At 40.0% G+C, this 26,133-nt stretch overlaps 1 protein-coding gene across 1 annotated transcript in view; it reads left to right on the top strand.

The window, feature by feature from the left end:
• The window catches only part of RNF8 (ring finger protein 8, E3 ubiquitin protein ligase), a 48,379-nt gene extending 25,400 nt beyond the window's left edge, over positions 1–22,979 (top strand). Inside the window, exons 3-7 of the mRNA XM_006882165.1 lie at positions 12,166–12,903; positions 15,640–15,702; positions 18,889–18,978; positions 20,608–20,715; positions 22,767–22,979. Of these exons, the coding sequence (XP_006882227.1) occupies positions 12,166–12,903; positions 15,640–15,702; positions 18,889–18,978; positions 20,608–20,715; positions 22,767–22,979 (1,212 nt within the window). The remainder of the gene's footprint in view (positions 1–12,165; positions 12,904–15,639; positions 15,703–18,888; positions 18,979–20,607; positions 20,716–22,766) is intronic.
• Positions 22,980–26,133: the final 3,154 nt, after the last annotated feature.

Here is a 26,133-nt window from a genome sequence, read left to right as displayed (position 1 = left end):
CAGCTTCTCTGTCCTTTTGTTTGTTGATGGATAGCTGCATTTTTTTATTATTATAGAAGTACATGTGATACAAAATTTGCCACTTCAATAGCTACAAGAAGACTTCAAATCGGTTGTAATAGTTTATATTAAAATACCTTAGGAAGTTGAACTTTGTAAATAAACCAGTATAAAATTAAAAAAAAAACCCCAAAACCTTAGGAAAAGGTGCTTTCTCATTAAAGCTGACTATCAAAGGAAGCGTTTTATGGGCTTGCAGATGTGCTTGATTTCTAGATCAAGTGTATTTTGACTGTGTTCTATTTACGGGATTAGCAGATTTTGAGCATTTGGGAAGCTGATGTGATTTGTTCTCAGAGCACAAGCATCCTGTCCCTCAAGATCGTTGACTGTGCCCTGGAGTTGCAGGCCAGTGTTTGTTCTTCACTTTTTCATCTAGGGCTTATCTAGCATATGACTCCTCAGGTTAGTCAATAAAGCAGAGGACAGTTAGGTTCCTGATTCTGCCACATCATTTCTATACAATTGGATAAATTTCTGAGCATGGACTGATTATTGATGAAAACTATGGCCACAGTGTTCCAATTTTTTTGTTTTAATTTTTTTTTTAAACTTTTCATTGTGCTTTGAGTGCTCTGGTCTTCATACAGTGTTTTGATGGAACACCTATCCTTACAGATGAACACAAATATCCCTCTGACTTTTCCCTCCCTTCTTAACAAATAACTCCTTTTCTTTCTGCCCGTTTCTCCCTTTCATGATGTATTATTGGCTTCCCTCTTCTGTTAATTAGGAACTTGAATTTTAGCTGCAGGATGTTTTTGTTACAGTCATCTTTGAAGTCACTTGCCAAGTCTCTTTCAAGAAGTGTTTCTAGTCATTAAAAACTCCTATCTCTGTTTTCTCTGCATGAGATGGTTTCTTATCTGCTGGAATGACCAGAAAGTGGGAGCTTATGCACACCCACTACTCCCACCCGCTGCTATTAAGTAGATTTTTTTTTTTTACTCCCCAGAGGCCCTGCAAGACAGACTAGAGTTGTCCCAGTGGGTTTCTAAGGCTGCAATCTTTCTCCCACAGCATTGCAGGTGGATTTGAAGTAGAGGAGACCTTGAACAACTGACGTTTTATTTCAGAATCAGGCACTTTAACCACAGTACCACCAAGGCTTGTTTGAGCTTAAATATAGATGTAAAAATTACAGTAATTACAATTTTGGTTTAAAATTGATTTAATAAATAATATAAAAAGAATTATCCATCAAGAGATCAAAAGATTAAAAAATACAGTCTATACTACTATTCATTTAGAAAAAAGAAATTCTCATCTACACTATGATGTGGATGAACTTTGTAAACGTTGTACTGCAAAGTAAACAAATTATAAAAGGACAAATATTGTGTGATTATACTTGTTTTTGATACCTGGAATAGCAAATTCATAGACAGAAACTAGATTAGAGGTTACAAGGGTTAAGAGGAGAGAAGAGGGAGCTGTTATTCACTGGGTACAGAACTTCTGTTTGAGATGTTGGAAAACTTCGAAAATGGACTGTAGTGAAGGTTACACAGCATTGTAAACCTAAGTACTGTACTTTTTTCTGTAACACACTCATGTAAATACTGTGCATATGGGAAACTAACATGAGGAAATAGTGTGAGGAAAGGGGATAAAATTGGAATAATGCCATTTAATTGTACACTTTAAGATGGCAAATTTTGTTTTACTACAATAAAATTTTTTAAAATGAGTACTTACAAGTTAGATTGTTTTGACGATTTCTGTTCATTAAGAAACTCATCAGGTGGTTCATTCTTGTATTGGGATGTATAACAGTTTTCAGAAAAGCTGATTTTAAAACAGTCACAATCTGAAATGTCTTGGTGAATTTGCCTGTGTTCAGTCCTAGAAACTCAGGCTTGTCTTGTCTGAACTTTGCCATTCTCCTCTACCCCTGTTGGTTTTTACCTGCTTGCTGATGATTCATTCCTTTGTCTTTCCGTGGGCTTCAGCATTTGGAATCTCTGGTGAGATTACTCTGTGTGAACACCTTGCTGCTTAGGAAAGTTCAGCTTCTGGTCTCATCAACAGCTCCAGTAGTGGTTCTCAACCCTGTTTTCAGCTTTTATCTCTTAGAATATTTTATAGAAATAGTGAAGATTGTTGTTATGTGCTATCAAGTTGCTTGCAACTCATAGCAGCCCTGTGACCAAGAGCCCTAAACCCTGCTCTATCCTGTACCAACCTTATTCTCTCTAATACACCTACCCACATTACCCCAGCTACTGAATCCATTGATGTTATCGATAGTCTTCCTCTCTTGGGCTGGTCCTCCACCCTCCCAAACATAATGTCTCTCTCCAAGGACCAGTCCCCTCCTTGTAACGTGTCCAAAGGATGTCAGATGAAGCTTCAGAATCCTTGCCTCCAAGGAGCAGCCTGGTTTCACCCTCTCCAGGACAAGCCTGTTTGTTCTCATAGCAGTCTGTGGTATATTCAACACTCTTTCCCAGCACCACGGCTCAAAGGCATCAATTTTCTTTCTAGCATCTCTAGACATTGTCCATCTCTCTGATGCATAGCAAGCAATTGCGAAGACAGTGGCCTAAATCAGGCTCACCTTAGTCTCCAGAATAATGTCATTGCTCTTCATTACTCTGGAGAGGTCTCTGACAGCTGACTTTCCCGATGCAATTCTCTTGATTGCATTCTCTTGACTGTCTCTTGATTTCCTGGCTGCTGGTACCAAGAGTGTTAATTGTGGAGCCAAATAAACTAAAATTGTTAACAATCTCAATCTCTTCACCATCCATAATGATGCTGCCAATTGGCCCAGTGGTGAGAATCTTTGTTTTCTTGATGTTGAACTTCAATCCATCTTGAAGGCTGCAGTCCTTGACCTTCTGCAGCAAATGTTTCAGGTCCTCCTCAGTTTCAGCAAGCAGGGTTGTATCATCTGCATAACACAGGTTGTTGATGACTCTTCCTCCAATCCTGATACTACATTCCTCCTCATATCATACAGCATCCCAGGTGATCTGTTTTGCATCTAAATTGAAAAGATATGGAGACAGAATACATTTCTAGCAGACACTCTTCCCGATTTTGAACCATGCAGTATCTCCGTCCTCTGTTCTGACAACTGCCTCTAGGTTCAGGTATAGCTTTCGCATTTAGCACAATCAAATATTCTGGGATTCCTATTTTTCTCAGTTAGCCAGTTTGTTGTGATCCACACAGTCAAATGCTTTGCATAGTCAGTGAAACACAGATAGACATTTCTCTGGTACTCTCTGCTTTCAGCCAATATCCGTCTGACATTAGCTATAATATCCCTATACCTCTTCTAAACCCAGCCTGCACATCTGGCAGTTCTCTGTTGACGTGTTTTTTTTAATATTTTCCAGCAGAATCTTGCTTGCATGTGATATTAATGATATTGTTTGATAATTTCCACACTCTGTTGGGTCACTTAAGATAGTAAAATTAAGAACTTCCATTCATCAAAAGACAGCATTAAGAGAGTGAAAGCATATGCACATCCATGTTTATTGCTGCTTTGTTCACAATAGCCAAGAGTTGCAAACAACCCAGGTGCCCTTCAAAAAATGAATGGATAGAGAAGCTGTGGTATATTCACACAGTGAAATACTATGCTGCAGTGAAAAACAAGGAACTCATGAAATATTATACAAAGTGAGTGACCCTGGAGGACATTATTATGCTGAGTGAAATATCTCACTCAAAAAAGGACAATTATTGTATAGGGCCACTGATGTAAAACGGTACTGACATCAGAGTTGAGGAAAGACAGAGAAGTAGGGGATGAAGATATATAATGTATTGAAACAGATGAGGGAGAGAACTGTTTAACACATTGCCGCAAATGATGGCAAATGTGTTTTTAAGCACGGCCGTCAATTTAAAAAGTGTGCAGTGTGCAGCATCATGTTAAAAGGGATATATGATTGGGAGTCCAGAATGAAGGCTGCGTAGTGGAGTGGACTTGGGGGAGGGATCGCATAATAATGAGTGGTTTTTTGGGATTTTTTTTTTTACTTTTCCAGGAGAAGAGTGAATTGGGGGGGAAGGGGTGGTCAGGGAGAAAAGTGCAACAATGAATGAATGGAAACCGAAAGTCTCTGTAAACTTTCATTAAAATTAAAAAAGAAAAACCAAGACAAAACAAAAGGACAAATACTGCATGATGTCACTGTTGTAAACGGAACTGAATTGGGGTTGGGGGAAACCTAAGAAAAGAGGGGATAAATAACGTATACTGCATTGAAACAGATGAGGGAGAAAACTGTTTAAAAGGAATATGTAATTAGGTATTATTTTTGTGACAAGATTCCAGAAAAAAAAATGCATAGTAAAGTGGACTGTGGACTTGGGGAGTGGGGATTGTATAACAATGAAAGAATTTTTTTTTCTTTCCAAAGAGAAAAGTAGACTGCGGGGAGGGGTGGGCAGGGAAGAAAATGTGCAACAATGAATGAATGAGAAAAAAATTAAATGGAAAAAAAAGAGTGAAAGCAAGCTCAGAGTAGAAGAGACTTAACAAATTAAAAAGGATGTATTCAGAAGTCAAATCAGTAATAAAAAGATAGTAAGCAAACGTTTGGGGTTTTTTTTAAATTTTATTTTATTATTTTTTGTGTGTTTACCATCAAATCAGATCTGACTGGTACAGGAGGAGATTGCCCCTCCTTCTCCAGCACAGCATCTGGTGGATTTGAACCATGCACCTCTGAGATTGCAGCACAGCTTCTTGCCAAGCAAAGTTTTTAAAATGAACAAGAGATTGGTATTTCACAAAAGATAATATCCAGATACTCAGTAATCATGGAAAGTTGTTTAACCTCACTCATACAAGATCAGAGAAATGCTAAATAAAACTCCATGGAATACTATTACATGCCCAACACAATGGCTGAAATTAAAGACTGATAATGTTTAGGTTGTCAAGGATGTAGAACAAGGAAATTTTCTTTGCTTTTCTGGTGAGTGAATTGGTACAACTAGTTTGAAAAATTATTATTTAAAGATCAGTGTAGCATCTGAGGTTGTAGTTTCACTCCTAGAGAAATAACCCATATTTTATCCATCCTGACAGCACGTAACAGCACAGTAACAACATAACAACTGTTGATAAGACAGTAGGATGGATAAATGACCTTTGTAATAGCCTTATAATGAAACATTATACTGTAACAAATATGAAAACTTTTGCTATTCTAAGGACCTCTGGTGGCCTCATGAATAAGGAGTTATTTTGCCAACTTAAGGCAGTTAGTTTAGCCCACCATTTAATGCTGCTCCATGGGAGAAAGATGGACAGTCTCCTCCTGTGTGATTTACAGCCTCTGAAAATCTAGTATGGGGTTAGCAATGAGTCAGTTCTGACTAGACAACAAATAACAATAATAACAATTGCTATTATATCCAGTAACATGAATAAATTTCACAAACATTAAGGGAAAGAAGCCTGATACAAGAGAATATATGTTACAGAATGCCATTTATATAATGTTCACACAGCAAAATTAACGTGTGATATTAAGTCAGGATAGTAGTTACGTTATTAGGAGCAGGTTCTGATCCTAATAGTAGGGGAATTTTTTTCTTTTAAGCTTAGAGGTCGTTATACTGAGATGTTGACTTGTGATGAGTCATAGTACGTTTCTGATATGTACATTTTTATATATGCATGTAATTCTTTAGTAAAGTGTTTTTTAATAAAATAGTGACTGATAAACACCTATTTAGATTGCTAAAGTAAAATGCTACTTTACTATGCATTTCTTTTTCTGGAATCTTGTCACGAAAATAATACCTAATTATATATTCCTTTTAAACAGTTTTCTCCCTCATCAGTATACGTTATTTATCCCCTCTTTTCTTAGGTTTCCCCCCAACCCCAATTCAATTCCGTTTACAACAGTGACATCATGCAGTATTTGTCCTTTTGTTTTGTCTTGGTTTTTCTTTTTTAATTTTAATGAAAGTTTACAGAGACTTTTGGTTTCCATTCCTTCATTGTTGCACTTTTCTCCCTGACCACCCCTTCCCCCCTAATTCACTCTTCTCCTGGAAAAGTAAAAAAAAACCCAAAATTGTGCTAATTGTGCTAATATGAAACCTATACTTGGACCAAGAGGCAGTAGTCAGAACAGAGCAGTAACACTGCATGGTTCAAAATTGGGAAGGGTGTACGCCAGGGATGCGTCCTGTCTCCATACCTTTTCAACATGTATGCAGAGCAGATTATCCGAGAGGCTGGGCTCTATGAGGAGAATTGTTGTATCAGGATTGGTGGAAGGTCTATTAACAATCTCCATTATGCAGATGACACAACCCTGCTTGCTGAAACTGAGGAGGACCTCATGCACTTGCTGCGAAGGGTCAAGGACTGCAGCCTTCAGTATGGACTAAGGCTCAGTGTCAAGAAGACAAAGATTCTCGCCACTGGACCAATTGGCAGCATCAGGATGGATGACGAAGAGATTGAGAGTGTTCACAGCTTCAGTTTGCTCGGCTCCACAGTCAACACTCTTGGCACCAGCAGTCAGGAAATCAAAAAGCGTATCGCGATGGGAAAGTCTGCTGTCAGGGACCTCTCTAAGGTACTCAGGAGCAACAGTGTCTCTCTGGAGACTAAGGTGCGCCTGATACAGGCCATGGTATTTGCAATCGCTTGTTATGCATCAGAGAGTTGGACAGTGACTAGGGAGGACAGAAGGAGAGTGGATGCTTTTGAGCTGTGGTGCTGGAGAAGGGTACTGTATGTACCCTGGACTGCCAGGAAAACAAACAGATTTATCTTGGAGAGGATTAAACCAAGCTACTCCTTGGAGGCAAGGATTCTGGGGCTTCGTCTGACATACTTTGGACATGTTGCCAGGAGGGACGGGTCCTTGGAGAGGGACATCATGCTTGGGAGGGTTGAGGGACAGCGCAGGAGGGGAAGACCCTCTATGAGATGGATTGATTCGGTGACTGGGGTATTCGGGATGGGTGTGTCAGAGGCGGTGCGGTTGGCGCAGGATAGAGCAGGGTTTAGGGCTGTTGTGCATAGGGTCACTGTGAGTCGACTCGACGGCACATAACAACAACAACAAAAGTAAAATGCACAATACCAAGTGCTAGTGAAGGACAGAGCAATTTGAACTCTATTATATTGAAGGTAGAAATACAAAATGGTAGTGCAACTTTGAGAAACACTATGATAGTTTCTTATTTAGTATTAAACAGTATCTTATTTTGGATACTCATATTCTCATTTTTACATTATATAGTGGCTTTGCTCATACTCTTCCAACACTGGAAAAACAAAAAGACTGGGATATGAATAAACAAACAGATGTATACCCACACACTCTGAAATACCATTTAGTGATTAAAAAAGTAACTACTGGTGGGAGCTTTGGTAACCTAGTGGCAAGAAGCTGTACTGCAATCCCAGAGGTGAGCTGTTCGAATCCATCAGATTCTCTGCTGGAGGAGGGACAATCTCCTCCTGTACCAGTCAAATCCAATTTGACTGTACACACACACAGAGTTTAAAAAAGTAACTACTGGTAAGGCAGTAATATGAATGAATCTCAAAGGCATTTTGCTAAATGAAAATCCAGTTTGTCTATGTGTGTTACAATGTGGAAAAATAATCAGTGACTACATCAAACACTTGCCTGAGAATGGAGATGATTTGACCCCATACTTTGATTCACTTGCACTACTGTATGTATTTGTATGTAAACTTGGCTTTAAAAATATTGATCAAAAGGGAGCTCTGGTGGCCTAGTGGCAAGAAGCTGCATTGCAATCTCAGTGGTTTGTGGTTTAAGTCCACCAGATGCTCTACTGGAGAAGGAGGGGCAGTCTCCTCCTGTATCAGTTAGATCTGATTTGACGGTACACACAAAAAATAATAAAATATAAAAAATATTATTGATCATAGGCCCTTTGTAGACCAGTTAATTCATTTTGGGAACACCCCAGGGTCTGCTATTTGTTTGTAAACTTTTCAAGTAATTGTATGATTGTTGATAAACCCAGGGCTAGATAAATCATCTAGAAAACATTGCGCCTTGACTTTGGGTTTCTCCTCTCTTCAAAACAACGAGGCAGAGATTGGGTATCAGGTGAGCAGTTTAGTCTCTAAGAAGGTATGAATTAGCTCACTTTTCTCCCATTGAGACTTTAGACAGGCTTTTCTTTGGGCGCCACTTTGCTGCTGCCTGTTTTTCAAGCTGATGATTATGAAAACCAGCACCGAGAAGGATGTGAACAGAGCTTGATTTACTTAGACATTATGTTTGAGATCATGTCCTGGGAAGTGCCTGATTGTTTTTGTACAGCCATGGAATTTTTATCCTTTTCTACATCTACCTTGTGAACAGACTTGACTGAGGGCTGTGGTCCAGATGATACCACTAGGTGTCACCAAGGAGTGATGAATGGGGAAATGAGGCAAGATCCAAGGGTAAAATGTTACAAGAAAATTTTGAGAGCTTATTTTCTATCTCATAAAGGCTCTGGACATTAATGTAGAGGATCCAGGGGAGGGCTGTGATATATCTTGAAGGTTTAGCCCAGGGATTCCAGGGGAGGGCTGTGATATATCTTGAAGGTTTACCCAGGGATTCTTTTTGTCTCCAGCCTTGGGCTTTTTCAAAACAGCATGGACATGGGAACATCCACTAACTTTGTAAGGGGGAAGAATCCCCATCAGTAGCATCAAAACCCCTATTACTATGAGTTTAGACATCTCCTCCCTGTATTTTCCTTGCCCTCCTACAACACTGTAAACCTTTTCTACCAATTCTAAATCCTACTGTCCTTCTCAAGAAGATACTACTTCTCTAACTGAATTTAATGATTCATTGCAGTGGCCACACTGAACTCACAAAATACACTAATAGGGTTTCTTAAACTGTACTGCAATCCCGAAGGCACACTTTTTGAATCCACCAGATGCTCCCCTGGAGAAGGCAGGACAATCTCCTCCTGTGTCAGTCAATTTGATGGTGCACAACAAGAAAAAAAAAATAGGGTTTATTTAGCTTTTGTTAAAGAAGTATAGCAGCTTACAGTTCAGGATCAGGATGACTCACAGTACCGTGCTTCCATCAGGACAGCCTCTTCTCAGCTATACTTAATGGCAACTCTCTTTGTTTCTAGTTGTTGACCTCAGGACCTTGGCCCCTTCCTTGCTGAGGCAAGTGTTAAAATAGCTGTTCCATTCCATTTTACTAGTAACCTATATTCAAAGTTGCTCAGCTCGAGCACTGTGGTAGAAGGTTCTCACTCTGCCAGAAGGCACCTCCTCTGCCAGCGTCACTTAGTTTTTCTGCTGCCCGTGCAGCAGTTGGAACACCCCAACCCAGTACCCAAGTCTCGTGCTTTTTGCTGCTGTGCTTCCGCTGCCACTACTGCCACCTCATCTCACACCATATTACAGTTAACTCCAGTTCTTTTGTCTTTGGTTCTAGGAACTTTGACCATGGGCATCTCAGGCTCACTGGGTGTGCAGCACTCTCTGCCTCTTTCTTTTTTTTAAAACATTGGTTTTTTGTTTGTTTTTTTTTTATTATTTTGTGTGTGTATACCGTCAAATCAGATCTGACTGGTACAGGAGGAAATTGTCCCTCCTTCTCCGGCAGAGCATCTGGTGGATTCGAACCATGTACCTCTGGGATTGCAGTGAAGCTTCTTGCTACTAGGCCACTAGAGCTCCTTTCTGCCTCTTTCTTAATGGGACTAAGATCCCCACTTTCTACTCTTCCTGGGCTCAATTTAGCCTGGTACAGTGGCAGAACTAGCCATTCTCCATATTAGCATTCTCATTCTATACATCTTATCATTTAGCTTAATTACATTATTAATTACTATTGGTAAGCTATAACACCTCACCTACCCCTATTGTGAGAGAAAGTCGTTTGAAATAATTTACTATACAACAGGCTTCTGTAATCATATTTGGCTGTTTATTTCTTTTACCTTATCTTTGCCCTTGAGACTTCCTTAAATTTCTATAACTTGATATTAGATGCCCTCCCCTGGCACCTTACTTTTGTTGAGACATTTTTCCTGTGTGTAATCTTAAAATTGACCACTCTGCTCAAAAATTGCTTTCAAATAGATTTTTCTGTGCTTCCATCCCCTTCCTTTGTTATTTCCCTGTGAGTTGTTTCAGAATTCAACAGAACTGAAAGGATGGACAGATGAGCCAGGTTCAGTCCAAAGAAATGGGTTAAGTCTGTCCCTCTGTCCGTGTGTATTCTAGTGTTCTCCTCCTCTCCTCCTTCACTCTTCATCCCCCACCCCCAGCCAAATAATGCAAAACCATCAACAAGAGCCCAGTACCAAACTAGAGCTGAAAGCTGTTTGCTCCTGGCTTTTTATCCTCTGAGCCTTGGAATCATGCCACCATGGTTCTCATATTTGGATTGACCAAGTATTTTTTTTCCAGCAGAAAAAGTAGATAACTATAATTTCTAACATAAATATGTCTTAATTCCACTTCAGATGTGAGCTTCATCTCTGGCCTGCCTTCCAAAGTGAATCCTTGAAACAAGTTAAAATGCTTATCTAACTTTTTTTTCTAACTTTTAATGTCTTCATTTATTTAAAGGCCATTCTGGGTCCTATTAATTTCTTGTAGTCGCTCTTAGCTAACCAAACTCTATGTGCACTTCTAGACCAGCATGTGGCTTCTCAAAACAAATGTATTGCTGTCACCTTGGCATTGACTTGTAGGGAATTCTGGCAGGTTTTTAGGAGGCTGTCAGTCACACAGAAGGAGGTTGCCCTTCTCTCTCCCATGGAGCCCTTGGTGGATCTGAACAACCAGAGAGGGGCCACTTCTGGGTTAAAAGTGCCATCCATCATGAACTAGGTCACCCCAGCTCCCTCCTGTTGTGTTTGCCAGTTAGGTGCAAAAAGTTGAGGGTTTTTTTCAGTTCTTATTTTGCTTTTAGTATATTTACCTTGCTAGATGCTAAGTATAGAATTAAAGTTACTATTGATAAATCAATTGAACTAGCAAACAGTAATAGTGAACACTCACACCATGTTTATCATGTACCAGGCACTGTTCTAAAATACATATGTTATCTAATTCAATCTGTACAATCACTGTGATGGAGATAATATTATTTACCCTTGTGTCGTAACTTGGATATAGAGAAGTTAAGACTTCTTACCAGTATCACACAACTATTAAGTGATGAAACCAGATTATAAAGCCAGGCTGTTGGACCCCAAAAACCTGTGCTCTTATGCCCTGCACTATGGCTTAATTAAATTTGTAAAAGTAAGCATTTATTGTGTGTGTGTGTTTGTGTGTGTGTGTGTGTGTGTGTGTGTGTGTGTTGACCACTTACATGAATGAGATAATGCTTTATCTGATTCAGTCTTCAAAGGACTAGTATGAGGTAGCCGTTACACTGTATATATATTAAATAGAGGTGCAGATGAGTAAATTGCTTTTAGTCATGTAACTAGTAAGCTCTACATAGTGCAGCTGGGCATGAACTCAAGTCTGTCTGAGAGCAGCCTCCTAGCCACTGTGCTATATTGCCTGTGGACCTCTGTTGCTTCTGACTGAATGGAATTCAACCCCAGCACACGGTAATGGTACTCTCTTTATTAACTTAAAAATACTATGAAGTGTGTTGCTTATTTACCAGCATGTTCCAGGGACACTTCCAGGGATAATACCTGAGTGACTTCCCAGCCAAGTCTACTTCATTAACCTCTTTATTAGATACTACTTCCTTGACTAACAGCAGTTTTTCAGGCTTGGTCCATTGCCCTCAACTTAAACCAGTAGGAGCTATTCCGTTTCATATTTCCTGTTGCATTTGTTTGATTACTTCATCCACCAGTAATGAAGTGATTCTGCCTGTTTATATAGACTATTCTTTGTGGAGGCATGAATGTGAATTATAGGTAAAAATTCAAAGTACTAAAAAAAAAAAAATTCAAAGTACTGTGTGAAGAATGTTGTTTGTAAGGATGATAGTTTATGAACTTTTTTTTCCTGTTTGTTCTCAAGGGTTTTCCTTCAGAAAAGGCAAAGGGTTTGTAGCAGCGGTAGAGAAATACTATTAAGGGGGGGATATCATGAATCTTATTTCATCTCCCTTTCCATCTCCTCAGAGTCTGAATGGGGTTTGGCTGAACAAAGAACGTCTGGAACCTTTAAAGGTCTATTCCATCCATAAGGGAGACCACATCCAACTTGGAGTACCGGTGGAAAATAAGGAGAATGCTGAATATGAATATGAAGTTACTGAAGAAGACTGGGAGAAGATACACCCTTGTCTTGCCTCAAAGAGTGTCCAGATGATGGAAAAAAATAAAGGCTTAAGGACTAAAAGGAAATGTAGTTTGGATGATGTGCTTGGTGCTGGAGCTGAAGGTCCCTCAAATTCAAAATCAAAAATTCATAAAATATCTTGTGAACCTGATCATCCAGAGATGTCACATGTGAAAGATGAAGTGGCCATTCAGCCCTCTGAATATTTGGATCCTAAGTTGACTTCTCTTGAGCCCTGTGAGAGCACCACAGGGGCTCACACTAGCATGTCGCCCCCAAAAGTAGTTGCAGTTCCTCATAAGAAGAAAGCCACAAACCCGTCTGTATCTCAGAGCAGTTTAGAGCAGCTTAAGGTGACCATGTCTAGGATTCTGAAGCTGAAAACTGAGGTACAAGAGAAGCAGGTAGCTGTCCTGAATGTGAAAAAGCAGAACCAAAAGGAGAACTCCAAGACAGTTGTGAAAATGGAGCAGGAGCTGCAAGATTTACAGTCTCAGTTGTGTGTAGAGCAGACCCAGCAGCAAATGAGAATGGAGCAGCTAGAGAAGACGTTCCAGGAAGAGGAAGAACATCTCCAGGTACCACTCGGGAGGGAAGGACAAGTGTGGTCTTTGGGGGCCAGGGGAGGAGGGGGCAGGCAGGCCTTCCATGAACGTTTGACCAGATGCTCTCTGTTCCTGGCCACGGACCAAACACTGGGTACCAAGGGCAGAAGATGGCATGGAAGCAAAAAAGTTTGAGATAAGAGGGTTGAGTTAAAGGGTATCGTTTCATCATGTCAATAAGATTAGGAGCAGAATTAGGTGTAAAGACAGGGTAAGGTGATCAGCAGAGCCAGCTAGGATGTAACTGATCTCAAGATAAAAAACTAAGGCTACTTTGAACCAAAGTAAAGTCACAGACAAGTTAGAGCAAGGTCAGAGGCCATGGAAACACAGTACACATCATTGGAGCCAGTAGTTCACTGCCTTAGTGGGCAGAGACAAGTAAATTTAGCCCTATGTCAGGTACAGGCTACCTAGTTACTCTGTCTTTCTTGTACCTGGATGCTTGTTAGCTGAATATTAGTAAATTGTATATCTAACCCAGGAGGTGGAAAGCTAGGAAAAGGCAGGAAATGTCTTTTGATTTTGTCCTGAATACTCAACAAGGTAGGGGAATAATACACCATGACTCAGGTGTTGGGCTGAGTTAGAAGGTACTTTTCATGGTTTCTTTAGCAGAAAGGTAGAGTAGTTACTGTCTTGGCTGTGTTAATGTTAAGACCAAATGTGTCACAGTTGCTGAGCCTTTGCTTAGATGACAAACTCATGGAGCATTTCTAGACTAGAGCTGATCCTGGGCTCTGTTCAAAATGTCAGAACCCATCTGGCAGAAAGCACACATTTTACTCCCATCTACTTGCTCAGGTGATAATGAATGTCAAGAATTCCCCAATGTTCAATTAAAACTAAGTTGGACCATATCACTACTGAAGTGAATAAGCTTTTATCTTTGTTTGAGCTGCTCAGAACGAGGAGCACCAGAAGTAGTGTTGGATTATTTTTGAACAATTTATAAATTTGGTTCTAATATCTGCTGTCCCCTTAGAAAAGTAATATATTAGAAAAGGCCATGAATCATATACATGGATTATTGTGTTTATACTTTTTTTTTTGCTCCCCTTATTTAGTCCTGACTAGTTCTTGGAATTAGTAAGAGGTAGTTTATCTTTAAAAGTTAATGTATCATATCTTCACTAGAGCAGAACTCCATAAAGATTAATTTGGTTAGAAACAGTAGGTTAACTGTTAATTCATATTTGTAGCCCCTGTGGATGTATAGCTACAAAATCTTTCTCCACAAAATGCTAAAGAAAGGTAAAAAGAATAGATTCGAAGATTTCTCCAGATATTTAGAGGTCATGTAGAAATTGTTCTTGTTGTTAGGTGCAGTCAAGTCAAGTACGACCCATAGCAACCCCAAGAAAACAGATCTGAACCCTGTCCTATCCTGTGCCATCCTCATAATTTCTGACACACCAGAGCCTATTGCAGTAGTTACTATATCAGTCCATCTGGTTGAGGATCTTCCTTTCTTTCGCTGACCCTCCACCTTCCTAAGCATGATGTCCCTCTCCAAGGAATAGTCTACTAGCAACAGGCCTGAAGTGTAAAAGATGAGGCTTTGTCATCTTGCCTCCAAGGAACATTTTGGCTGCACATTCTTCATTTGTTCTTTTGTCAATCCAAAGAATGTTCAGTACTCTTCCCCAACCACAGTTCGCATATCTAGTCAATTGTTTATCAGATGCATTTCCCTCTGCCCACCAAGCCAAAGAGATTTATCCTGTCCCTAATCCTTGCTCCAATCCCAGCACCACATTTTTCTTTATATAGTCCATCTTCTCAAAATGGATTGACTCAGTAACTACAACATTGAACTTTGAGCATGACGAAGATTGTAACAGTGGCTCAGGACAGGGCAAGGTTCAGATCTGTTGTTCGTAGGATTGCTGTTAGTTGTAGTTGACTGCATCTAACAACAACAACAACAGTACTTGCTCAGAAGCTCATTTGGCCCTTGCTTCTTCACTTAGATTTGTTTGAAATACCCATGCAGCCTGGCACTACTCTTGGAGTTCTGGTAATTATACGAATAGTTTTTACCATTAAGGTCTAGATCAAGAACAGTTTCAAATCAATATATTCAATCAGAGAACAGTTTCAAATTGATAATGTTAAATGTGTGCTGATTGCGTAAAGCAGAAGGGGAAGGGCCCATACATTCCTGTATAAGAATACTGTCTGTAGATAGCGATGTGGGAAGGCCACTCCGGAGGGGAGAGTAGGGAACTGTAGCATAACCTTGGGCGAAGAGGTAGAAGGAACAGTTAAGGCGCTCTGAGAATCTAGAATGGAATGACTTGAATTGAGAGCAGAAACATAGTAGAACTCATGAGTACTAGGTTGGGGATTATATCTGAGTTTAGTTATTTGATGCCTCTGGAGCTCTCTGTTTACATCATTTTGAAGTGATTAAAGAGCCAGTAAACACGGATGGTTAGCCTCGGGTTTTCCAGAACAGCCTTAGTGGTGGCTTGAAGGTGACAAGTCCAAGGTTTGCATTATTTTAGCAGATATCTCTGCTTACATCCCATATTATCAACAGTGTGAAGTAAAGTGAGAGGGTTTTCATCTGCTTCCTGCCCCCTGTTGTTTCCAGATGCTCATGCTATCTGGTCCGCTCTGCATGTTGCTGGATTTTGTGCCTTTCTCCCCCTTATCCCTGCAGTGAAACCTTTCTTTCTTTCTTTTTTTTTTTGGCTTTTGCAGAGTTTGGAGAAAGAGCAAGGAGAAGAGGACCTGAAGCAACAGCTGGCCCAGGCTCTGCAGGAGGTAAGGTGTCTCTTGCCACTGCCCTGAGATGATAGTGGGCTGCAGAGTGAGACGCAGCCAAGCATTTCATGGCCACTGCTGCTTGACCCAAACCTCTGTGGTGTCTCGTTTGTAAACAGAGCAGATGGCAGCTGCTCACACCATCAGGTTGGAGATTTGGAGCCCCCACAGACAGGCATGCCAGACTGGCAGCATGGAAACTTACATCTTCATCCGAGCAGAAGGTGCTCTAGTGAAGATGGAATGGAGACTGTAGCAATTTGGAGACTCTCTATGGGCAGAGGCTCCACTTCCACAGAGGTGAAGGCAGTGCAGGGGAAATGGGAGCTATGACAAGGCCACCAGCAAGGGCTCCATTCCCACTCCTAATCTGTAGCCATCCAGAAACCCGCCAAGAAAGTTCTAGTTAAGCATTTAAGTCAGACTGAGAGTGTGCAGATCAACAGCAAAGCATAACCATTTCCTGAAAGGGGGAGGGTCACGGAATAAAATTCTCCTAGCAGTTGTCTATCATTTCTTTCATGTAGGCATCTTCTTACTTTTTTTATGTCATGATTATTCATAGCTTTTGTATATCTTCAAGCTTGCTTTGGTCTTTTTTTATGATTAGTGAGTGACTTGAAACAATTTTAGTTAGGAGGTTAGTGAGATGGTTCAGATCTTCCTGAGAAAAGTGGGCGAAACACTAGAATTTGTTCAGGGGAATTTATCTTCATGCACTTTTTTATTGCTGCCCCCACTCTCAAGTTTCTAACAGTGCTCACAGTTGTATATCATTTTAAGCAAGACAGAGTACCTGCCTGGTTTTCATTGGAGGGGGCACAACGTGGGACAGAGTTAGGTGAAGGTGAATTCAACCTCTTCGGAATCTCTGGTGGCTAAGGAAGTTGCCGTGCTAATGCAAGGACCATGCCTCTCTGCAGGAGAATGATGGACAGTCTCCTGTGCTATTTACAGCTTCAGAAACCCACTGGAAGCTCAGCTGTGAGTTGGTTCTGACTCCATGGCAACGACTATGACTTTTTTGCAATTTTATTGTCTGAGCTTATTTATTTTCTAGGGTGGGAGGGTGGTCCTGTGTCCTATTTAGAGTTCTCAAACATCATTAAATTTAATATTCATATACTTTTTTAAAATTAACTAGAAAAGAAAAATTCTGCTACTTGGAAATTTCTTGCATCATCATTGAGTTGTCTGTACCCACAACTCTTTACTTTCTTTGTAAACAGACAGGATGCATACCCATCATTTGACGTCAGGTACTTGACCAGGCTGCATTCATTAGCTTACAAACCTGTTATAAAATCTTGGTTCTATTCCAGCATCCCTGTGAGACTTGCCACTCTTTCAGCTGAATTAATGTTTGATCTTTTGGTCTACCCTACTGGTCACTCTGAAATGATTTTATTTACTAGGCCATTGTAAAAACTTGCAATAAATGCAAATAGATAACACAACACTCAGCTCATTGCTGTAGAGTCAGAATTGACTTATAGATGCTCTAGAGGTTTTCAGAGGCTGTAAATCGCATAAGAGGAGACTGCTCATCTTTCTTCTGCAGTGAAGCTGGTGAATTCAAGCTGTGTACTTTGGACTTGACTGAGCAAGTCCTTACCCACTAGGCCACCAGAGCTCTCTTGCATTATGTGTTGTTAATTGTTTTTATGTACCACTGAGTCAGAACCAACGCAGAATTGACCCTCCAGCAGTTTTTCAGAGGCAGTGAATCACGTAGAAGGAGATTTCTCCCCTGGAGCAGCTGATGGTTTCAAACCACATGCCTTTGGGATGGCAGTGCAGCCTTTTATTACTAGACCCCCCCCCCCCCCAAGAGCTCCATTGCATTTATTTAGAGCATAAAAAAACTTTTCTGAATGCCTTGTTTTCTTCTGAAAATAAAATGTGGGGAAGGTACCCATTTTGCAGATGAGAAAGTTAAGTCTAATTAGTGGTTGGGATGCAGACCCAGGCCTCCTGACATAAATGCTTTTATGGAGACCACACATTTTAAAATTTGTTTATTGAGTAATAAAATGTAAAAATCCTTGCTTTTACTCTACCCTCTTTAAAAACAGAAGCCCTGGTGGCATAGTGACTAAGCACTTCGCTGCTAACTGGAAGGTTGATGGATTGAATTCACCATCCACTTCTTGGGGAAGAACTCAATAACTCATTGCAATCAAGTTAGATTAGACTCATAGCTAAGCCTCCAGTAAGTTTTCAGAGTTTGTAAATCACACAGGAGGAAAGTTTGCATCTTTCTACTGAGGAGCAGCTAGAGGATTTGACCCTCATGCCTTTGGGTTGGCAACTCAAGTCTCTACTTACTAAGCCACCTGAGTTGGTGATCTGATCTCATAAAGATGACAGACTGTCTTAGAAACCCTATGACACACTTCTGCTCTGTCCTTTGAGTCAGAATTGACGTGATGACAGTGTTTTTGTTTTCCTTTCAAAAAGGATTTGAGAAAAGGTTTTTAAAGTATAAGCTGTACTTAAACTTGAGGGAGCTCATACGTTTTATTCCATGGAAGTGGAACCTCTTGACATTTGGTGTAGGCAGTTAGTTACACTGAATGAACTATTAGCTCTTGACTATACCAGCTTCCAGAAAACACTAGTAAAATTCAAGCAGCATTACTTTATGAGCATATAATGTGCAAACTGTAGAATAAATTGTTTAAAGAGATAAGTATTTTTAAAATTTCAGTAAAATTGCCTATTTTGATTCCCTGAATCTCATTTTCTCCTCATTATTTCTCAGAAACCATTTCCAAGACTAGTTAGTCTCACGGCTACTTAGTAATTCTCTCTCTCTTTTTTTTTTTGTTTTGTTTGTTTTTTGGGTTTTTTTAGTAATTCTTGCGCATTAGTTCTCAGAATCACTTGGGTTGCTTTTTTAAAACACATTCCTGGATCCCAAGCCAAACCTATAGAATCAGACTCTGGAAGGCAGTAAAAGTTGTTCAGATGACTTGGATAACCATCTGCACTGGAAACAGCTAATCTGGAAGAATCAGTAGACTTGATGACCTCTCTTCCTTGTAGGGGGAAAACCCCCATAAGGTAGAGGTGATATCCTGAAGGAACTGGCTCAAGGGATGGAGCAAGCTAAAAGGTGGGGCCAAAAGGAAGGGTGTTGCATATATCAGTCACCGTGAACGTGTATCTGTTGTGTTCTTACAGCATCGAACTCTCATGGAAGAGCTCAGTTGCAGCAAGAAGAACTTTGAGGCAATCATTCAAGCCAAGAACAAAGAGCTGGAGCAGACCAAGGTACTGGAAAGAAGATGGAGGTTTAGAATTTGGTTAGCACGTGCAACTCTGCATTTCTAACAGGGCAAGAGTTACCACCGTCAATGAAGAGAGAGATTATGGCTGGTCTTTACCTCAGAGAAAATCTCTAAAATTATTCAGGCTTCTAAGAGGTTCTACTTGTAAGACATCTGTTTCTTTTTCCCTTTATTCAGAAGTGAAGTGCCAGGAATAAGTCACTTACATCCTGCAGTAGCTATTCCTTCACCGTTTCACTGGCACCAGCTAAGGAGTAATGTAGTCAGAATAAAAAAGAGTTCATCCTAATACATTCTTATGATTGCTTCCCATATTAAATCAATGGAATTCTTAAACTAGGCTTGTAAATGCAAATGTCTAGCAGGCTAAACTGGTAATAGAAGTAAGTGAAATGGCCCTAGTGTAAGAACCCTGTAGAGAACTTGGAGGCCCAGCATATTGGAGTGAAGTGCTTGCCTTGTCCCCTCACCCAAAGAGGCTGCCTCTTGTTGCCATCCGGAAATGCAATTCTAATGCGATAGCTCTTCTGATTTTTCCACAGAAGATTGAAACTCAAATATTTATCTGAAATACCTGAATTTTCAAATACTAACAAAAAACCAAAAGAGGTTTTGAATACTGTGAGGCCACCAGTTTATAACCTCTGTCAGGATGAGGAAACCTTTTCAGTTGGTTTTATTTTCTTAATCTCTATTTAAATCACAAAGTACCTTCTCCCCCCCAACCTCCAAGCAACCAACACATTTTAAGTTTTCGGGGAATTTGACTGTGTTTAGAGATGAGTCCATACACTTGTTGTCAAAAATAGCTTGACAGTCTTTGAAAAAGAAATAAGCCACTCAAATAGACTCTAAAAAGCTTTTTATTTCCCTTCCACTTAGGGGTTACTGATATCTTCTATTTCAGGAAGAAAGATAAGTAGATATGCTTAAGTAGATATCTGAGAACCATTCTTCAAGAGAGCATATTTTAAGAATTGTCCCAAAAGTGTCAGATATCCACCTGCAGTCTGATCTCTTAGGGAAACCAAGAAATTTGAACTGTAGATCTCTGCAGATGTGACAAATAGCAGTTGTAATATTGCTTGGGGCTTGAAGGTGCTCGAGAGGTAGAGGTATCTCTTCAGCCTCCTATCTCCAGGGAATATTGGTATTATTTTGCAGAAAAAGTTGTAAAGAACTTTAGGGACCTATAACTAATTCAAGCTTCCTGCCTCCGTGGAGCTAGCTTTAGGTCTTCTTCCTTGTCTGTTGCATCTTTAGTTTAGGTGACCTTATGTCATCTCTGAACTGCAGGTTGTTGCAGATACCTAATGTCTTATTTCTTGGTGGTGTGCCACCTCGACATTTCTCATATTGTTAATTTTGGAGAAAGGGAGAAGTTACCATGCAAATTCTGAAAAAGAGAGAAGATAATTCCCTGTATTAGAAAGCATTTTGGCAAAACAGGAACCCTTAGCGAAAGTGTTTTATTCTCATCTTGCTCTACCAGAATGAATTTTTAATTTAGATTCCTTCTGAATCCTAGTCCAGACCATTAACCCAGCTCGCTGTCCTGTTTTGCATTCTGTTGGTTCTCTTGAATGACAGGTGGGGTTGTGTGTCTTTGCAGGAAGAGAAGGAGAAGGTGCAAGCACAGAAAGAGGAAGTTCTTAACCACATGAATGACGTCCTAGAGAATGAGCTCCAGTGTATCATTTGCTCAGAATACTTCATACAGGTAATTGTGACCACAGGAGCTCACCCCTTTTTGCCTTTCTAACTCTAAACGAAGGCTCGGCTGCACATGCTGCATCTGTGATAAGAGAAAAATTCCACTGTAGGAGATTTTTCTTGAAAAACTATACTCTTTGATGACTGCCAGAGAAGGGAGCTTCTTGGTTCTCTATTTCTTCTTTCTCCTTACTGATCTTTTTCTTATTTTACTTGTTCTTTCTTTTTTATAAATGTTTTTTAATTTTAATTATGATTTTAACAAAAGTTTACAGAAAAGTTAGATTTTATTCTTAAATATTTTCTTGATTTACTCAAAACTAAAACTTGTTGTCTAGTGAGAACTGACTCCTAGCTGACCCTCCAACAGGGTTAAATTTTTTCAGCCATAACGAAGCCTTTATTTCTTGGTTGGGAGGAGAAAATGGGACCACATGGCATTAAATTTGTAAAGTATCAGGGTAAAGATGCTCAATGAAACAATTCTATACTCCAAATAGACATTATGCTAACACTATTTTGAACAAAATGCTACTATTTGCAGTCGCTTCATCTTAAAACTGATCACAAGTATCAAAACTGAGCTTGTTAATAACTTTATTTCCAACTCCTTTAAAAGGGAAACGTCCATGTACATTGCTTTGTAGTGGCTTAATGGTAAGGAATTGCATGGTCAACACAAAGATACATGGTTTGAATCCACCAGTTGCTTCATAGAAGAAAGACTAGCAGTCATCTTCCATGTGATCTGCTGCCTCTGAAACCTACTGGAGGGTCAGCTATGGGTTGGTTCTCACTTGATGGTACACAATAATATCATCATCTTGGACCACCAGTATTAGAACTTGGGTTGTTCATGACTGCATTTCAGAGTCTTTTTTTTCTTAGGAGATTTTTATAGAAACTGGCTATAAAAAAACCTCCTCGAACTTTACTCCTGAACAGACCTTTTTCCCTACGGTAGAGAAACTCAGTGTTGTTTGACAGGGGTGTGGACCTTGTAGAAGACGACACGGAGAGGGGCTTGGGATGAATGATAGGTTAGCCACCCCGGGACATCCACACATTGATCTGTGTTTGTTTTACAGCATACTGCCTGACCTTACCAGTCTCTTCTTAGAAGTCAGTGTTGGGAGGATGTTTCCTTTTAATCAGACAGGATTTTTGTTGTATTTATGAGTGCTGTCTCATATTGTAAATAACATGTCCCCTAGTTCTCTTGCTTTCTGGGCTGAGCTTCGCATTTGAAAAATATTTCATGTCTATGGTATTGTCCATTGCTGTCCTAAAAGCAGGAATGAGAACTGTGAGCCTCAGAAAGCTGTATCATAAGAAATGTACATAAGCACAGTTAGTGAAAAGAATAGTTTACATTCTCTTCTTGGGAGTGAAAAAGACTCTGGGAGAAATCTAATCAGAGGGATTATGTTGAGGAGCCCTGGAGTCTGGGCGTCCTTTGCTTTCTGTCTCCTCAGAGGTTTTTGGTTTTTTTAAAATGGATTCAGGCACTTTAATGAATCCTGTACATTTTTCAAATATTTTTGTTTCTTATCTACTCACACTTTACATTTATTTGTTTTATTTCTTTGGAGATAATCCCTCCACCATTCCAGATACTAAATATTCAGCACATGTTCCCTTTGAGCTTCTACTTGACCATTGTTAGATGCAGGGTGAAAGACTTGCTTACCTTAAGAGACTTAGTGATGTATTTATGTCACTACATTCATGCACTGTGCACGTCCAGTAACACTTGTCTGTAGGGTGGCTAGACTGCTTTTGTAGTGTGGTCTGAGTTGATGGAACAAAACAAACAAATCACCTTCTCTAGGCCTGAATCCGTGGCCTTTAAGAAATGAGGAAATAAACTATCTAATAATAAAGCTTAAATTTCCCAACCCCAAGAATGATTCTGATTCCCTTTGTAGGTCCTCCCGATGTGATTGTGGTTCTTTGTATTTGGCCTTGGAAATCAGCTCCCAGCTTTGCTTTGAGATCACAGCTGCCCTAGAAAGTAAGTGTGATGTTCTGATGTGTGTGTGGTCGTTCTCGTTGTAGGCTGTCACCTTGAACTGTGCCCACAGTTTCTGCTCCTTCTGTATCGGTGAATGGATGAAGCGGAAAAAGGAGTGTCCTATTTGTCGGAAGGACATCACATCCAAAACTCACTCCCTCGTTCTGGATAATTGCATTAGTAAAATGGTAGATAATCTGAGCTCAGAAGTGAGAGAGCGACGAATTATCCTTATTAAGGAACGGAAAGGTGGGTAGTCATGAGAGTAACACCTGAGCAATGAGCTTAATATACTTTGCAGACTTTTAAAGCTTTGTGTTGTAATTTTACCTATAATTATAATGCTTGAGTCTTAGTTTTATTAGATAACCAGAAAAGTGGTGATATTACCATTTAAGAAAACTGAGGCTGAGGAAAATAAAACCAGTTACGTATACAGTATTAACACTGCAAGGTAGATAGTTACATTAGTTTCCTAGACTATGCATTAGGTGCTCTGATGGCATAGTCCATAAAAAGTTACACTACTGATAGAAAGTCTGCACGTCTCTGACAGTTCATATACACCAGGGGCTCTCCCAGAGAAAGCTGGGCAGTCTTCTTCCATGACACTTTTTAACAACTCACAACCCACTGGAAGGTCAGCTGTGAGTCAGTTCCAACTCTATAGCATTGAGTAGATTTGACATTACCAAGTACTGCAGGCTTCAAACAATAATAGTTTATCCTTTTACAGTTCTGGGGACTAGTTGTTTGAAATCAAGGCATCGGCAGGGCTATACCTTCTGAAGGCCTTAGAGAGAATCTTTCCAAGCTTCTGGTGGCTGTTGACAGTCCTAAGTATTCCTTGGCTTTTAGCTTTCTCACTCTAGTCTTTCTCCGTTATCACATTGCCCTCTTCTCTGTGCGTATTTATCTCTATCTTTAAATTGATCTTTACATGACACCAGTCATATTGAATTTATGAGAAACAAGTTTTTATGCCTTTCTTAACTTGATTATATCCACAAAGACCCTATTTCCAAATAAGGTCACATAACAGGTACTAGAACTTAGGACATGCGCATACCTTTTTAGAGAACACCTGCATTTATAATTCATCACCTTAGAAAGAATTGATACCCTTCCTCTTTTCTAGTCCCCAAGCATTTTTTTCTTCTTCATTTATTTTCTCATGTAACCAGATTTTTTTACCTGTTCCTTTAGTAGACAAAAATGAGGGTCAGGGTTCACTCAATGCGTCTCAGCTAATCATTTAGGTGAAAAGGAACAAGAAGAGCATTGGGCATTTAAGTCCTGGTGCATGAGCAGTACTGAGGCTAGCACAGTTAGGAGGAATAGTCCAAGAATGCACTACTGATAGGTTTGGGAGGATTTGGCAGGCAGAAAACTGCTCATATGCTTTTCCAGAGATGTTAGAATTCCTGGACAGCTGATTTATCTGCCAAAAAATATCTCCTATTCTTTGCCTTAAAATTTCCCAATTGGTAACTAAATAATTTTCCTTTTTAAGATACAAATGCTCCTAGAGAGATTTAGGAGGCTTTCTGTCATTCACTGTTCCATCACTTTTCACTCTGTGAGCAGTTGGGACCCTTGGATATGAGCCGGCAGCCAGCTGGGTATCCGTCTAAGCATGCATGTGGTCTAGACGTTTTAGCGCCATAATGACTGAGGTCACGGTGGGATCAAATCCAAACCCTATGAAAATCCAAGTAGGATTTGATTTCTCTCCTAATGCATTGCTGAACTCTTTGAAAATGAGAGCATGAAAGCATTCATGTATGTTATCACTGTATTATAAACTGCAGTACAAGTTAAAAGTCCCTGACCTCAAGTTATTTCTTTTTCTAAATCAGGAGGCAGTGTACCACCTGGACTTAATAACAAGCCCAGATAGTGTGTAAACCCAGAGTGAAGGATGGAGGCCCCTCAAATCAGCATGATCCAGTCAGAGACTTTGAATTTTGTGCTGGAACCGAAGGCAGAACTCTGTGTTAGAACTAAAAAACCATTCTTACATCGTTACACTTGTCTTTCCAGAGTGGATGTTTCTGGCTTACAGTGGTATAATATAAAGGGGTCCCTCGTTTATAAATGAATTATACCCCCAAGTAAAGAAAATGTGTATAATTATCCTTTTATTGGTTTTCTTCTTTTGTCCTCCTTTAGAAAAATTATTGTGGTAAAATGCACAGACAATTAAAAATTTAGCATTTTTAAGTATACAGTGCAGTACACTCAGCCTATTTGTACAAACTTCATCACTATTCAATTCCAAAAGCTTCCAGTACCTCTTAGACAGTAACTCTCTACTTCTCCCTTCTCCCCTATAATCGCTATTTAACTTGTATCTCTTTGAGTTTGCCCATTCTAGATAGGTGTGAGATTATACAGGGTTTGTCCTTTTATACCATGTTCATTCCCTTTAGGATCATGTTTTCAAGAGTCTTAGTCATACATTTATCAGAACTTCCTTTTTCTTTATAGCCAAGTAATATTCTGTTTATATGTATTTGCCACATTTTGTTTATTATCCATTTTGTCTTGTTGATGAACACTTAAGGTTGTTTCTACCTTTTGGTTATAAAGAGCACTGTGAACATGTGTATGAGTCAAGTCTCTTAGGTTTGTGTGTACCTAGAAGTTGAATGGCTGGATCATGCAGTAATTTTGTGTTTGAGGAACTGCTAAAATATTTTCAGTAATTACTGTACCATCTGGGGCTTCGTCTGACATACTTTGGACATGTTGCAAGGAGAGACAGGTCTTTGGAGAGGGACGTCATGCTGGGTAGAGTAGAGGGACAGCGCAGGAGGGGAAGACCCTCTATGAGGTGGATTGATTCAGTGACTGGGGTAATCGGGATGGGTGTGTCAGAGGCAGTGCGGTTGGCACAGGATAGAGCACGGTTTAGGGCTGTTGTACATAGGGTCGCTATGAGTCGCAAATGACTTGACGGCATATAACAACAACAACAACAACAACAATGACTATACCATTTTACATTCCTGCCAGTCATCCACAAGGGTTCTAATTTTTCTACATTCTCAGCAACACTTGTTATTTTTCTTTAATAATAGCTATCCTAGTGGATGTGAGGGAGCCCTGATGGCCTAGTGGGAAGAAGGTATGCTACAATTCCAAAAGTACAGGCTTCGAATCCACCAGGTGCGCTCCACACACAGGAGAAGGATGCACAGTCGACCCTCCTGTGTGACTTACTGCCTCTGGAAAAAACCTGCTGGAGGGTCAGCAATGAGTTGGTTCCAGCTCAGCAGCAGACAACAGTGGATGTGACGTTTTGATCTGCCTTTCCCTAATGATTAAAAAAAGCTTAGATCGCTTACGGCTGGCATAGGATTAGGCGCAGTTTCACTCTGTTGTTCACAAGGTTGCTGTGAGTCAGAA

This window comes from Elephantulus edwardii, unplaced genomic scaffold (genome assembly GCF_000299155.1).
Source record: "Elephantulus edwardii isolate Elephantulus edwardi_28Jun2011 unplaced genomic scaffold, EleEdw1.0 scaffold00017, whole genome shotgun sequence".
Lineage (NCBI taxonomy): Eukaryota > Metazoa > Chordata > Mammalia > Macroscelidea > Macroscelididae > Elephantulus > Elephantulus edwardii.
The sequence above is the reverse complement of the archived record's forward strand: the minus strand, read 5'-3'. Positions and strand labels throughout refer to the sequence as shown.